Source organism: Sminthopsis crassicaudata, chromosome X (genome assembly GCF_048593235.1).
Source record: "Sminthopsis crassicaudata isolate SCR6 chromosome X, ASM4859323v1, whole genome shotgun sequence".
Taxonomy (NCBI): Eukaryota; Metazoa; Chordata; class Mammalia; order Dasyuromorphia; family Dasyuridae; genus Sminthopsis; species Sminthopsis crassicaudata.
Window position 1 is genome coordinate 82,080,505 of NC_133623.1, and position 14,663 is coordinate 82,095,167.

Below are 14,663 nucleotides of genomic sequence, written 5' to 3' on the forward strand. Positions count from 1 at the left end.
CCCCACCACACCCTTCTTTGTTTGGGCCAGCGCGCCTCCACAGCGGACCCGAAAAACGGAAAGGGTAGTGCACAATAATACAAGCCGCGCATCAATCACGTGGCCACTCACTTGCCAAAAGAGAATTTTCAAAAAATGATTTGGAAAGAAACGGCGAGGGCTATAGGCTAGGGGCGGCGCTGCTCTCAAATAACTGGGCCATTTCATTGGTGAGGCCCAAGCGTAAACTCAAGAGCCCCTCCCAGAATGCCAGCAAGCGAGCACGGATTAACCGATGCGACCACCAAGAAGGGCCAAGGGCTGCGGGGCGGCTGGGCTGCGAGCCGGCTGAAAGCACGCGCACGCGCAGATGCACACGCACCCCAGCACGGCCGCTTCGAGGCCCCCCCTCTCCCTCCACTCCGGCATCGGCCGCAGTCGTCCCCACAGGACAACTACGGAACGCTCGGATTAGGCCAAATAGAGGGGCAGGGCGAGGGAGGAAAAGGGGAGGGGCAGTGAACCGAGATAAAATCTCGAAAACTCCCTCCCTTCAATTTCTCTAGGCTGTGCGGTCAAAAAGGGCGAGGCTCCCGAGGAAGTGATTGACTATGCATGAAGGGGCGGGGCTGGGGCCCTTCGGACCGCACCCTTACGAGACGCACGCGCACAACGTCGCTCAACCGAGCGCGCAGGCTCAGTAGCCCAGCGTTTCTATGGTCAAACGGAAGTTTCAGAGCGTCAGCACGCCCGGACCCGGGAACTCTATGGTCGAAGGGAGGGGGAGGGGAGGCGGGCGTCCTATAAAATGCGCGCGCAGCGGGTGCGGCGTCCCTTTCCCCGCGGCGAGGTGAGTGCGAGTGGCTGAGTTCTCCCCGTCTCAGTGACTGGGCCCCGGCCCGGCCTCGCGCTCCGCTTCCGGCCCCGGCCTCGGGCCTAACCGACGCTTTTGTTTCCCTTCTCTTCTTGCAGACACAGTCCCTGCTGGCGCCGGCGCCATGGGCCGTCGTCCCGCCCGCTGGTAAGAGGCCGGGGAGTGGCCCCCACGTGCGCTTAGGCCTGTGGGCCACGCCGGGGAGGCGGAGGCCGCGGCCTAGGCCTGGCCGAGCGGTCTGGTGGCTCCGCGGGGGGTGGGGCGCGCGGCCCACGAGCGGCGAGCCACCGAGGGGCCGCCATACTGCTTGCTCGTGTGCCCGCCATCCGATCCGGTTTTTCCCTTCCTCCCCCTAATGGCCGCCACGGGCTTTGAGAAAGGCCGGGAAGTCGCTAATGGCGCCGGGCAGCCGCTCTTCTCCGCGCCTACCCTCCCCCCACCCCGTGTCGCCTTGGCTGCCTTAAGTCTTTTTAGCGAGTAAGAGAAAAGGGTTTAGGGCTTCCATTGTTTGATCAGGCGCTCGTTGAACATAATCTCTCCCTCCAGATGAAGAATCTAGCTCCTAGTGATGAGCCGCTTGCGGCTAGGGGACAAAGTGGAGAGCGCTGGACTTGTACCCAAATCCTGCCTCAGAGCATTAGCCGTGTGGCCTTATCACAGCCCAGACTGTGAGGATAATAAGCTACAATAGAGAGATCAAAAGCCGTAGGTCTGACAGTCCTCACAGTCCAGCCAGACTGACTTGCTTTTGTCCTTCCAGTTATAGGTACTGTAAAAATAAGCCATACCCGAAGTCCCGTTTCTGCAGGGGAGTTCCTGGTAAGTGTGGACACTTTTCCCAGGGAAGGGGAGGGAAGCAATTAAATTAAGGCTGTCCTCAGTAACCTAAGGACCAGCTTCCCCGGCTGGTATTCAGCTTTGTGACTCTTTCCTTTTTCATCCAGATGCCAAGATAAGAATCTTTGACCTTGGCAGAAAGAAAGCAAAAGTGGATGAATTTCCATTGTGTGGTCATATGGTGTCAGATGAATATGAACAACTGTCATCCGAAGGTATTGAAAAAGCTGGGTGTCAGGTCTTACAAGGTCTGGGGTGACAGCTCTGGTTTTCTTAAGAGTGGGATTTCTAACAGCTGTCAGCAGCTATCATATCAATTTACCTTGGCGTAAATCTCTTCTCTCCTCCCTCCTTTTTTCCTTTTTTTTTTTTTTTTTTTTTTTTTCTTTTTTTAAGTTTTTGTGACTTGGTCATAATAAAACCCTTAATGTCTCCTGGCTTCCTCAGCCTTAGAAGCAGCTCGGATCTGCGCCAACAAGTACATGGTGAAGAGCTGTGGCAAAGATGGCTTTCATATTCGTGTGAGGCTACACCCTTTCCATGTCATTCGGATCAACAAGATGTTATCATGTGCTGGGGCTGATAGGTAAGCGTTTTCTTCTGGAGTAGCTATTGGACTAGTGTTGACTCCAGCCTACACATGGTATTTGTGTTATATGTAAGTATCCTGTTCCATCTTCTTCCCACCCCATCCCTTTCGTGGATAGGGAGGGTGCAGTGTCCTCTAGCAGAGAATATGCTCATTGTAGAGTTCTAGTTGTTGGCCCTTATTTCTCCAAATCAGGTAAGACAAGCTCCTCTGGACCGGGCATTCTGGGATACAAGAGAATAAAGCAGCATAACACTAAGTAGGTTATTGTTTGTCCCCTTGGCCTGTAGCAAAGCATCCATGTGATCTGTAGGGCAAGATAGCTATAAGCTTGGAAGAAAGCATTGCTGCCCTCCTTTGGGCACATCGTGTCTGGGGGAAAGGGGTAGTTGCTACCCTACCCTCTTCTGCAACCAATTAAGCCGACTAACCCACTTCTCAGTGTGGGTCTGGTGTGCAATGGTTGCAAACAGCATTTCCTTGGTTGTGTTTGTATCTTGTTCTTAATACAAGATATTCTAAGGGACCTTGGAGACATCTTTGTCTTGGCTAAACCAACTTAGCTAAGAAATAAACATACTTGTATTACAGAATTTGAAATGTCATGTCTTAATCCTCTTTACTACCTTCCTAGGCTCCAGACTGGCATGCGGGGAGCCTTTGGGAAGCCCCAGGGCACTGTTGCCCGCGTACACATTGGCCAAGTTATCATGTCAATTCGAACCAAGGTCCAGAATAAAGAACATGTGATTGAAGCTTTGCGTAGGGCCAAGTTCAAGTTCCCTGGCCGCCAGAAGGTACCACCCTTATTCTCTTTCCTTTAATTTCCCAGGCTTAGAGATTGTCCCCCAAGTGGAAGAAAGCTGTGTGTTCCTGCCTCTAAGAGTTTTAAACAGACCCTGAATAGCAAATTTTCCCTTTCTGTGTGCATTCGTTAAGAGCAATGAATGCTTTAATCCTCATGGATGGCGCAAGGCTGATTATTTCTTTACCTTCTCTTAGATCCACATCTCCAAGAAGTGGGGATTCACCAAGTTCAATGCTGATGAATTTGAGGATATGATAGCTGAGAAACGGCTCATTCCTGACGGCTGTGGGGTTAAGTACATCCCCAGCCGAGGCCCCTTGGACAAGTGGAGGGCACTCCACTCCTGAGGTGTGTGTGCTGTGACATCGGCCTTACGCAGGCATAAATAAACCTAGACTATTGCTACTCAGTGACCTGTGTGTTACCTTCTCGCTGGATTAGCTCTTTTCATGACTTGTCTAATCTTGGGGAAAAGGGTCTCAGGATAGAGGTGTAGGGTAACACATTTCCTGTAGAATAGGCTATTTGAGCTTTTTAGGTATTAAGCACCCTGAGAAAATAAGCCCCTCTTGGAGTCGGACTCTGAAAAGAAAGAAAAATCAAATCTTTGGTTGCAGCAGCACTCCCCATTTTAGTACAGAATTCTGGTCAATGGACCTGTGCCAAGTCCACAGCAGAAGTGAACTGGGGGCCTCTGGAGCAGACCGGTAGCTTCCTCTCAAAGCTCCTGGTGCCGTTGAGTTGGATACAGGCATACCTCAACAGGGTAGTGGTCGCTGACCTGCAGGGCCTAGAACAGGCAGCAGGGTTACTAGCTGAGCCCAACCTGCTGCCCCATGACCTTTGGGCTGCCTCCCCTCCCATTAGCCTAGGCTTACCTCCTCCTCAGACATCCCCAGCTCCTCTTGGAAGTTGAAGGCTTTGGCTGAACCAGGTACAATCGCCTGGAGAAGGGCATTCCCGTGTACTATGATCCTGCAGAGATGAAGAAATGGTGCCCGTTGAGGCCTGCAGGTCCCAGGGTCACCTCGACACCTCTCATGCATTGGGGGGGGAGTATGGGGATGCCTTCTATTCCAGCTTCCTCTTGAGACCCTTCTTAGGTCCCTTGCCAGAAACACTGCAGGGTATTTGGCTGGCATGCCTGAGTCTTAGTTGATTGGCACACCTTTGTTTAGATGTCCTCAAGGCCTTTCAAAAAGAGGCTTCCTGCCTGGCAGTTGCCACTGAAACACTAGTGAGAATACGATAACCCTTTTTACAGAGTAGATTGGCCTTGCTTGACGTTATCTAACAAGTGGCCCAGAATTGTGCTTACAGTTGAAACTTTGGCAATGGAGGATTTTTCTGTCACACTTTTCCTTCCCATTGCTCAGTCCAGCACGCCGGCCCCAGAACTTTTCTGTTTTCCTGACCGTTATCACAAAAAGTGAGGGGAAGCTTCCGTCCTGCCCCCTACTTAATTCTGTACCTGGTATTGCAGTATTAGAGAATTGTAATCAAAAAAACTGGTGTAAGCATCCCAAGTAAGCCTGAACTATAGCATTCACAGCAGAGCAATTGGGAGAAAACTTAGGGTAAATTTTTCCAAATCCACAGCTGGCAGAGGTGGGGATGGTTCTGTATGCTTCCATGTCCCACTCCTGTTCTGAACAGATTTCTGAACTCTCCTTAGCTGGCAAATGGAGAGGTTGGACTAGACGGCCTTTGCTCAAATCCTTCCCTAGGAGTCATTGCAGAATCAGAGTTGGGGAGTTGGCAGAGACCTTGGGAACAGGCCACTGTCCCCTGAGGCAGTCAAGTCCTTCCCCAGAACAGCTCTAGGAAGTACTACAGGGCTAAATCTAGGTTGGCAAGACCCGAGTTCGTGTGGCTGGACAGGTCATTTCACCCTTTATCTGGTTGTCTCATCTGTAAAATGTGCTGGAGAAGGAAGTGGCAAACCACTCCAGTATCATTGCCTAAAAAGCCCAAATGGAGTCAATCTGCTAGAGGATGAGACTTGGGAAGCCCAGTATTCAGGGCTTCCATATTTTCTCGATGTTGCAGGATGATTGTTCGGATTTGCTCAGGGAATCTTTACCAGCTCTGGTGATTCTTGAATAGGGTGTGAGGGAAGAGGCAGAAAAATGTCAAGAGATGAAGTGTCTTGTGAGACAGCCTGGAGACCAGGGTCAATGGGTCAAAGTACCTGCTGTCAGAGGAAGGTGGGAGGGGGTTAACATGTTAAAGGTCTGTGATTCAGGAAAATCACTTGGGCAGAATGGAGGATGGATTAGAGTGGGCAGGACAGCCACCCAGACCAGCAGCTAGTAGTCAGGCCCCAGGTGAGGCTGTGGCAGCAGAGAATGGAGGTGACATCAATGGGCCTTGTTGCTTGGGGGCGGGATGATTCCTGGGTTGTGAGCCAGATGTTGGTGACTTGGATGATAGTGGGGAGAGCAGAATAGCTTTCGTGTTGGACGTGTTGCGGGTCATGTCAGCAGAGATAGTGATGAACTCCTTGTGAGCTGAGATGACTTCAATAGTGGAGAGGGAGGGAGAAATGGTTAGCATTTCCAGGGTTAACAGCCAGGTCATTGTGGCTTAGCTATTGTGTGGCTGTGCTCACAGGGGTTAGGGAACTAGTTCGGGGAAGAACTCTTGCACCTGGGTGGTCCTAAGCACAGGTGAGGAAGGTCTGGGGCCCCAAAGGAGTTGGGCTTTGATAGCAGCCAATGTTCTCAACATGGAAGAAGACAGTGGCAGAGCCCCAGATTACTGGGGGGGGGGTGGAGGGGGACACGCAGACCCCCACACAGACAGCACCTCCCACCTGTCGTAGGCGCAGTGGGTCCTGGTGTTGACCGTGGTGTCAGCCTGGTCCCCAATGAGCCAGTGGAAATCCGGGTGGCTCCACAGGCGGATGCCCAGCCAGGCCCCTGGAGGCACAAATGTGCAGCCTGCATTGAGATCACCAAGCAGCATGACATCCTGGTGGGGAGACGAAGGACGGGGATGGAGGCTTCACCAATTCATCTGTGGCCCGGCTTACCCAAGTCCTCTTGAGGCCTACTTTCCTGATCTGGAAGCTCAGTCTGATGCTTGCTGACCATGGAATAAAGCCCTAACCTGGGGCATGCGCACACATAGGCCTGTATGGGGGGGGGGGTAGTCTGGATGTGACCGATGTGACTTCCCAAAAGGGATTTAGGGGACTGCTAGATGGTCAGCCAGGAACCTAGATTTCGGGGACATAGGATCGTTTCCGGCACCCTCTGCCCTCTTACTTTCACATTCCAGTGCTGTTTCACATCCTGGACAACTCTGTAGAGCTGGTCAATCTCTCGGGGTGCATTTCGGGGGCAGGCATGGTGGGATATTAGCACCAAATTGCAGATGTCTGGGAGAAAGGACAGATGTTAGGAGGAGGGCGCTCTGTACTGTCCTGCAACCTTCTGCGGAGCCCACTAGCCAGTTGCACAAACATTCCTTTTTTCCTAATTTCAGCTTGCGGCCTCCAAGAAGCCCGTCCATATTTTCCAGTTTTCCCATTCCAGGCCCCTGGGACCTCTTTCCCGTGCGACTCTTGCCGTTTCCCTTTAGCTCTTCCCTTCCTCAGACATGCATCTGACTTGTCTGTCTTCTGCCCGAAGCCTGGAGTCCCTTTCCCTTCCTATTCATTAAGGCTGAGTGGCCAGAGAAGAAAGATCATTGGATTTTTGCCTTAAGTATCGCCTCAGCCCCCTCTGCTTCCCTTTCTTTATCTGTGAAGTTGGGAGGAAGGGAAGGGGAAGTCCCTTCCAGCTCCAGATCCCTATTCCTAAGTCCTCATGGGATTTTTGTCATCCCCTTCTGCAAACTGAGGTACTTGGACCTTTGAAATCCAAGTGAAGTTTGGATGGCCTTCTGACCCACTTGCAGGACTTTCCTTAACTAACCCTGTGCCATTGGTCCTATCCCTTCACATCTCTTCCATTTATTTTCATGTTTAATGTCTCATTTTCTAATACTTTCTACCCATATACTTCCTGACATCCGTTTAAATGGTGACTCCCCCCAGCCCCTGGAAAGTCCAGATTTAACCATCAGTGTTGACCCGCTCCCGAGTACCCCTTCCCCCATTGCCATTCTCCTAGATCTGCTTTCTGGCATCATTTTTTCCTGCTCCCTTAGTCTGATGTCACAGTGTGAGAATAAAGCCACAAAATTTTCTGTATTTTAATACCTATGAGCCATATTTCTTATCCTATCCCTTCAGGGCTTCTCTACCTAGGATCCCAGAAGTCTGGAGAGATTTCAAGGAGTCTGGGAACTTGAATGGGAAAAAATATACATTTTATTTTCATTAATAACTGATTAAAATTGAAAGTGACCCCCCTTGGTGAGACAACTCCACATTAGTGTCTTCTCTGGAGTCTCCCCCTGCCCCTGGAATATCCCTGCTTACATCAGGGATTTGCCACCTTCACCCTTACACGCTAATGAAAACTGAGTTCCTTACTAATTGGGGTTACTTAACCTCACCTGGGCCCGCAGTGCAAATCCTACCAAGGTCAAGCCCTCTTCACAAGTGAAGTCAGCCCATTCTACCCCATTCCCTCCCAACAGAGTGCCCCTTTTTCATCCCCACGCTTTCCTTTGTTTTCAGTGTCACCCTGCGGCTCGTTCCCAGCTGCCCACAGGCCAGCTGTGTGTGTCTCCCCTCTTCCGGAAAAAACCTCACTTGATCCCTTCAGCCTTTGTCTAGTAAAGTATTCTGTATTTTAAAAAATATGGGGATAGTTTTTCTGCCCTTGGTAACTAAACTTGAAAAGGCCATCTACCAGAGGGGCTTTCACTTTCAGTCTTGTCTTACTGGGCTCATCATCCTCCTGAAACGGCCCTCTCCAAACTTAGGGTGTCACTAAATCCAGTGGCCCTTTCTCCTTGACCTCTTTGCAGCCTTGGAGACTGCCACTTGCTCTCTGCCTGCTCCTCCTCTCTGGAGGTCTCGAGGACACCCTCCCTCCCTGGGCCTCCGCCCCCTTTGACTTCTGTCTGCTTTGCTGAATCTTCCAGATCATGCCTTCTAACAGGCTCCCTCCATCCTGGGCTGACTCCCCTCTACACTATTTCACTTGCTGATCTCAGCAGGTCTCATGGCTTCTGCTTCCCAGTTTTTGTGCCCCAAATGTTCTGACCTAAGCTCATGACCTTTCCGCCGTTTCAAACTGGATGTCCGGTAAGATGTCATGTCTACAGCTGAACTCGTGCTCAGTCATTCCTCAATAGAAGGGCATCTTTTCGATTTCCAGTTCTTTCCCACCACAAAAAAATGGGGCTCTAAATCTTTTTGGACCATGGGCCCTTTGTCTTTTTGGTTTTTTCTCTAAGATAAATATCGAGAGTGGTGTTTTTTGCTCAAGGGCATGGTTCCTTGGCCCTTTGGGCACAGTTCCAAACTGCTCTCCAGAATGGATGAATCTGTATACGACATCGCCAGCAATGCATTAGTGTCTTAATGGTCGTGCATTCCCTCCAACCTCTCCCTGATTTCTCTGAGTCTCCTGTCTGGTTTGAGTCTGCAGTGGAAGTGAAAGAGGGCATGTGGACACCTTCCATTATGCTTACTTCTCTCCCCCCTTCCCCCCTTCCTATCCCTGTAGAAGATCCCATCATCCTCCTGTCCCTCAGGCTCCCAACATAGGAGTCATCCTAAAGTCACTCTTTCACCTTCCATATCCAAACTTGCCAAGGCCTCATCTCGACCACATCTCAATACGTCCCATTCTCACCTCTGACTGCCCCCCTCCTAGTACAGACTGTCCAGGTACGTCAGCTCGTACAGGAGAGGTTGCAGTAGCTGCTAGTGGGTCTGACAAGCCTCCTCACTCCGGTCCATCTCTTAGCCAGATACGTGTCCTATCATGTTACTCCCCTGTACGCTAAACTCCCGCCTTTTTGTTTTTTGTTTGTTTTTATTTACTCCAGGAGCCAACACAAAATGTTTGACATTCACAGCCCTTCCCAACCTAGCCTCGTCCTAGCTCTCCGGTCTATCCCCTCATATGGACTCTGATCCAGAGCTCGACCTCCCGGGCAGTCCATGGCGCGGCCATCGCTTGGCTCCGGGCATTTTCCCCGGCCGTCGCCCGTGCCTGGAGCATGCTCCCTTCTTGCCTCTGACTCCTAATCTGGCCTTCCTTTAACTCCAACTAAAATCCCACCTGCACAAAGTTTTCCCAACCCTTAATGCAGCGTCTTCCTTCTGTGAATGATCTATTTAACATATATCTCCCTGTCCTCGGTTCTTTGTTTGCTCGGCATGTCTGCCATTAGATTCTGCCATTAGATTCCAGTTTACAAACTTTAGAGTGGGGATCGTCCTTTGCCTCCTTTCGTATCGCCTGCGTGGCGCCCGCTCCCCGGCACGTAATAGGCGTCTCATTGGTTTCATCACACTGACTGCCAAAGGGATCCTACACAGTCAGAAGCCCTCGCCCACCCTAGAGCCGGTCAGACTTCAGCTCTGACCAGGGGGCGCTGCCTCAGGAGAGCTCGGAGAGCATCTGCAGTGCAGGCACGGGGGCTCAGACCCAAGTGACCTTGCTTTGAGTCGGCCACCTCCGCTTACCCCACCACTGTGCACAGCACTCTCGCCAAGGGGATAAACGATCTCTTACATGCTATGTTTTCAGTCCTCAATCCCTTGGCCCTTTCTGTCTCTTTTCTGTCCCCCCCCCCCGTGTCTCTGTCTTTCTATCCCCCCCCCTCTGTGTCTCTGTCTTTCTATCCCCCCCTCTCTGTGTCTCTGTCTTTCTATCCCCCCCTGTGTCTCTGTCTTTCTGTCCCCCCCTCTCTGTGTCTCTGTGTAGAGACACACTTGATCTATCTTGCTCTTTGTCTTGCTCCCTCTGTCTCTGTCTCTGTCTCTCTTTTGCTTTGTCTCTGTGTTGCTCTCTGTCTCTCTGTGTGCCATTCTCTTGCTCTGTCTCTCAGTGTGTATGTCTCTGTCTCTTGCTCTCTGTTTCTCTGTCCCCCTCTCTCTGGGTATGTGTCTCTTTCTGTGTGTTTCTTTCTTGCTGTCTCTCTGTGTATATCTTTTTATCTCTTGCTCTCTCTGTCTCTCTGTGTCTCTCTCTTGTTCTCTCTGTCTCTCTTGCTCTCCCTCTGTTTCTCTCTGTCTCTTTCTCTCTGTGTCTCTTTCTCTCTGTTTCTCAGTTTGTATGTGTGTGTGTCTCTCTCTTGCTCTCTGTCTCTCTGGGTGTCTCTCTTTTGCTGTTTGTCTCTTGCTCTCTCCGTTTCTCTGTGTCCCCCTCTCTCAGTGTGTCTCTGTCTTTCCACTCTTTCCCTTGGTGATCCCATCTGTTCCCAGGACTTCAGTGGGCATCGTTACACAGATGGATCTCAGATACCTTGCTCCACTTCCCGTCTCCCCCCGTCCTCCTCTCCCCAGCCCTGCTCCCGGAAGCTGGATCCCCAGCCCAGAGTGCCGCGGTGCTTTCAGGACCTGGCTACCCGGAGATGTTGCTGGCGGGGCCACTTCCCGAATTATCAGTCCCCAACTTTGCACCTGAAGGGCTTCCTGCCTGGGTTTCCTGCCTCTAGGTTCTCCCTTTCCCAACCCATGAAGCCCTAGTGTGTCAGCTGAGGTACAGATCGGATCACGTCACTGCCCTGATCAGAGGAAACGACCGTTCACGGCCTCCCTTCTCCCCGTTTTCCGTTGCGGGCCTCCAGGGGCTGCCTTCCCCAGTTATTCGGTGACTCTCTTTGGGGTGCTCCGTCTCCCAGCCCGGCTGACTGCGCCCGCTCTGCTGCTGCCCTTTCCCCCAGTCGATCTGGCTCCTGTGTCCCAGTTGACCTTGCACGTCCCGGGGGTGGCGAAATCTCCCTCCAAGTCTCGGTGCGGGCGCCACCTGCTCCAAATGCTCTCCCGAGTGCCCTCTCCCTTGAGAACTCCCCTCCTCCATCTCCCAGGCCTCTGTTTCTGGGCAGTCTTTATTTTCGATCTTGCCCTGTGATTTCAGCCACAACCTAACTTCTGGTGTGATGATGCCCTTCACCAATGCCGCCGACAGCTGCCTCATAACTTTCTGCTTCCGAGATATCTCCTTAGAAGGGCCCTTGGAAGTTACCTGATCCAACTGTATTACTTCCAGAGGAAGAAACCTGGCTCAGGGTCCTCCTGCTAGCAAATATTAGAGAGGAAACCAGGTCGTCTGAATCCCAAACTGAGCTCTTCCTACCAAGCTGGGATGGCAGGGAGTTGCCCAGGCCCTACACTTCTCCAAGGTCAAGTGACTCGACCAAGATCAGAGGGACTAGTCTTGACCTCAGCTGCCCACGTTCTCCTGTTACTCTCCCTGAGCGCCCCTCAAGTCCCACTCTCATTTCCTACTTTGTCTACCACGTCTTCCTGTTCTTCCTGTTTCTCCGACACTCTTCCTGTTTCCCCGAGACGGGCTCTTTGTCTGGGGTGGGCTTGGGAGGCTGGGATCCTTCCACTAAGCAAAACTCCCAGAGAGCTGGCTGGGATGCTCTGGGATAGTGCCCTGTCCCGTCTCTAACGGCACTTTGCATATATTATCGCAGTGAAGCCCCCCAGGGACTCTCTGGAAGGGCATCTGCTCCTGATAAGCAGGAAACTTAAGTTTCTGAGAGGGCGCCTGACTTGCCCAGTTTCCCACAGCTGGTTAAGATGTTACAGTGGACCGGACTGGGTGATTTCCCAGGCTGTCAATCCACCCGTGAGCCTTTTTAGAGTCCCAGACAATGGATAATATAAAGTGAGGTGGGGCAGAGTGGGGGTCAGGTGGGAGGAAGAGAAGATACCTGAATTTGGCCAGCTGAAACGGGCAACAAAGGGTCCCCGAAGGAAGGATTCTGCCTGCCCTGGCTCAGCCTCGGGCACTTGGTACGAGTCCATGATGGAAACCACATCGGCTCTGAAGGGAAGGCAAACATGGCGGGAGGAGGCGCCAGGCTCAGTGGCCCTCTCCAGTGTGGGGCCCCCCTTTTTTCTCAGGCAGGAGCAGAGAGGTCTCTAGTACCTGTAGACAAAAACATTCTGCTCCTTGTAGCTTCCCAGGCCCAAACGGCGGCTTCCTAGGGCCTCGTATCTGTGGCCGTGGTCAGCCCTGTTCTGAGACAGCGGGATTTTGAGAAAGCATCCCATCCCTGCACACAGAGCCCAGCCTGCCCCTTTCCTTCCAGACCTCCTGACTGCTCCAGGCCCCTTCCCCTCTGCCCCCCCCCCCCCCCCCGGGACAACATCGGCTCTGTTCCTGGCCTCCTTCGTGAGCTTTAGGCAACCTCTGGGAAAACAAGGGGATGTCAGAGCTCACAGTGGCCAACGTCTCACTTGACAGGGCAGGACGCTAAGATCCAGAGAGAGGAAGGGGTTTGCTGGGGGTCGCCCAGAGGCAGGATTCAAATCCAGATCCGCCACCCCACACCCCTGCACCTGTTGAGTTCCTGGAGGAGAAGTGACATGGCTGTGCCTTTGATATCACGGACCTCCTGCACCAGACAGATGTCGCATCGGGAAAGAACCTGTGCCAGGGAGAGGGAGATGGGGGGGTGGACTTCCTGGGCTAGTGCCCTCTGGGAGCCCTTCATGTAAGAGGGAAACTTGTCCTATTAGCCATCCCTTCCCCCCTTCTGGCTTTGGGTGTGTAGAAATGAGGGGCAGCCTGGGAGGAGGGGTGATACGTGTAAAGGGCGGGGCTGCCCGCCCCTCCCTGCCTCCCTCCTAAGGCAGAATCTCCAGAGAGTTGTCCGAGGCCGAGGCTCTGGTGAAGCAACTTGGCCGAGATCACACCGATGGTAAGTGTAAGAGGCCGGCTAGTTCCAGGCCTCCCTGACTCCCAGGCTCTCTATCTACTACACTGATGGCCCCGTGGGCTGTATACTGACAGTTTTTAAATGTACCGCTACCTGCGTTTTATTGTCTTTTTATTTGTCTAAGACTCCCTACCTTGGAAGTGCATGGATCACCACCAATAGTAAGAGTCCCAGACCAATGGACTTTGGACGTAGGTTCCGTTCATTTAGTTAAGTGTTTCCCAAGCCCATTTGGATCTGGTTCAGATAGAGCTTGGGTGTGTCACGTGCTGCTGGCAGCAGCGTCACCCTCTGATGCCTTCTCCCAAGACTGGTCTGGGTCACTGGCCCCTGGGTAAGTAAGCCTGAGGAAGTCTTTGGGCCTCCGCTCAAAAGCATGCATTTAAATGCATGAAATAGAGGATGGCAAAAGAAACGCAAACATCCAAAAGATGTTAACAGTGTTCAGCGAACCTGGCTGAGGCCCACAAGCTCCCGTTGGTCAATGGACATCTTCCTTTTGGAGAGGAAACCTCAAGAGAAGAAATTCAGTGATAGGGAGCCAGCAGGGGGAGGGAATCAGGATGGGACGGCAGCCCCAGGAGGAGGGAACTCCGGTCCGGTCCAACTGAATTCCCAGCGAACCTGAGACACCTCTGGAACGAGGCGGCCCAGAGCAACCGTTAGGCTCTAGGGTCAACTCGGTGGACTATCGATCCCCTGGGAAACCAAAGCCCTCCGTGACAGAGGAACATCTCTGTATAGCTACCGCAAACAGCCCCCAATGGTTCCTTAGACCACATTTTAAAGGCAAAGCCAATTGGAGGGTGGAGGACCTGGGGCGCAGCCAGTCCATTCTGCTGGAGGGAAAGGGGGAGGGGATGTACCCGCGGTCTGATAACCTGCACACAGGAGCGGGGAGCTTTCTAGTTCAATTCATTCTTTTTGCTTACGTGCAATTGTTAATGCACTGCTGCACACACTAAGGCTCACCGAGACAGAATCTTAGCGGCCCCAGCCTACGTATGGTTTTCTCCTGGGAACCCTTGATCTGAGGAACCGGAGTGGGGGGCAGGCTGGGGACAAGAGAAGACTCCCGTTCTCACCTTGACCAGCACACTCATGACCTTGGGCCGGTTGGCCTTGGCTTCCCCAAAGCTCTGGATGTTGAAGGCACAGATCCTCAGGGTAGCACATGACACCGGCTGGAGTTGCCCACTCAGCAGGAGGAGCAAGAAGAGAGGTGCCCTCACAAGATGCCTTGAGCCAGCGATGACCCTGGAAAAGAGAGGGAGGGGAGTCCTAAAGGGCATCAGTGTCCAGATGGGCCAAGAACTTCCCCCTGTGCCCTTTGAGCCATCTGTAAAGATTACCAAGAGCGGCTGCCAGCTGAGAATCAGCAGCATGCCAACCAGTGGTGGGAGAGTTCCAGCAAAGGGAAGCAGATGCCGAGCCCCACTGGGGGGACAGCACCCCCCCAGGGCGCCCTAAGGCAGTATGCTGAGTTGGCTACAACTGGAAGGGCTGACTGTGCCATCTTGCTCCCCTGGCCTGGGCCTCCTATTGAAAAAGTGCTGAGCAAGGAAAGGGAAGCTCTTAGGGACATAGCGGACAGGAGAGGGCTGGGGGAGAACCATTTAAAATTGAGCCGGGAAAATCTGAGCTCTCCTAAGGAAGAAAACGTTGTTTCACGTGCCGTGAAAAGCATGTAAGAGCATCCTGGGAGCTCTCCTACACATGTCTGCTCCTCCAAATGTAAAGGCAGCATTGAGGGGGGCTACTGGACCCTG

At 52.5% G+C, this 14,663-nt stretch overlaps 2 protein-coding genes and 1 non-coding gene across 4 annotated transcripts; 2 read left to right on the forward strand and 1 right to left on the reverse strand.

Annotated features, from left to right (window-relative positions):
- Nucleotides 1-798: 798 nt before the first annotated feature.
- On the forward strand, nt 799-3,496 carry RPL10 (ribosomal protein L10). 2 transcript variants are annotated; one of them, XM_074277829.1, is made up of 6 exons: nt 799-1,000; nt 1,614-1,672; nt 1,798-1,905; nt 2,138-2,276; nt 2,914-3,076; nt 3,282-3,496. In XM_074277829.1, the coding sequence occupies exons 1-6, from the start codon at nt 978-980 to the stop codon at nt 3,432-3,434; spliced, it is 645 nt and encodes a 214-aa protein (XP_074133930.1). In that variant the 5' UTR covers nt 799-977; the 3' UTR covers nt 3,435-3,496. The 2 variants fall into 2 exon arrangements, with proteins under 2 accessions (XP_074133930.1, XP_074133931.1); XM_074277830.1 differs by lacking the exon at nt 3,282-3,496 and having other exon boundaries at nt 810-1,000; nt 2,138-2,275; nt 2,924-3,076.
- On the forward strand, nt 2,687-2,819 carry LOC141549272 (small nucleolar RNA SNORA70). Its single transcript, XR_012484305.1, has one exon. It is a non-coding gene; the product is annotated as a small nucleolar RNA SNORA70 (small nucleolar RNA).
- Nucleotides 3,497-3,794: 298 nt separating the features above from the next.
- Nucleotides 3,795-12,414, reverse strand: LOC141548721 (deoxyribonuclease-1-like). The gene is made up of 6 exons (XM_074277828.1): nt 12,102-12,414; nt 11,884-11,996; nt 6,357-6,469; nt 5,903-6,060; nt 3,966-4,062; nt 3,795-3,877 (listed from the first exon to the last, which is right to left on the reverse strand). Exons 1-6 carry the CDS (start codon nt 12,224-12,226, stop codon nt 3,806-3,808), a joined length of 678 nt encoding a protein of 225 aa, XP_074133929.1. The 5' UTR covers nt 12,227-12,414; the 3' UTR covers nt 3,795-3,805.
- Nucleotides 12,415-14,663: the final 2,249 nt, after the last annotated feature.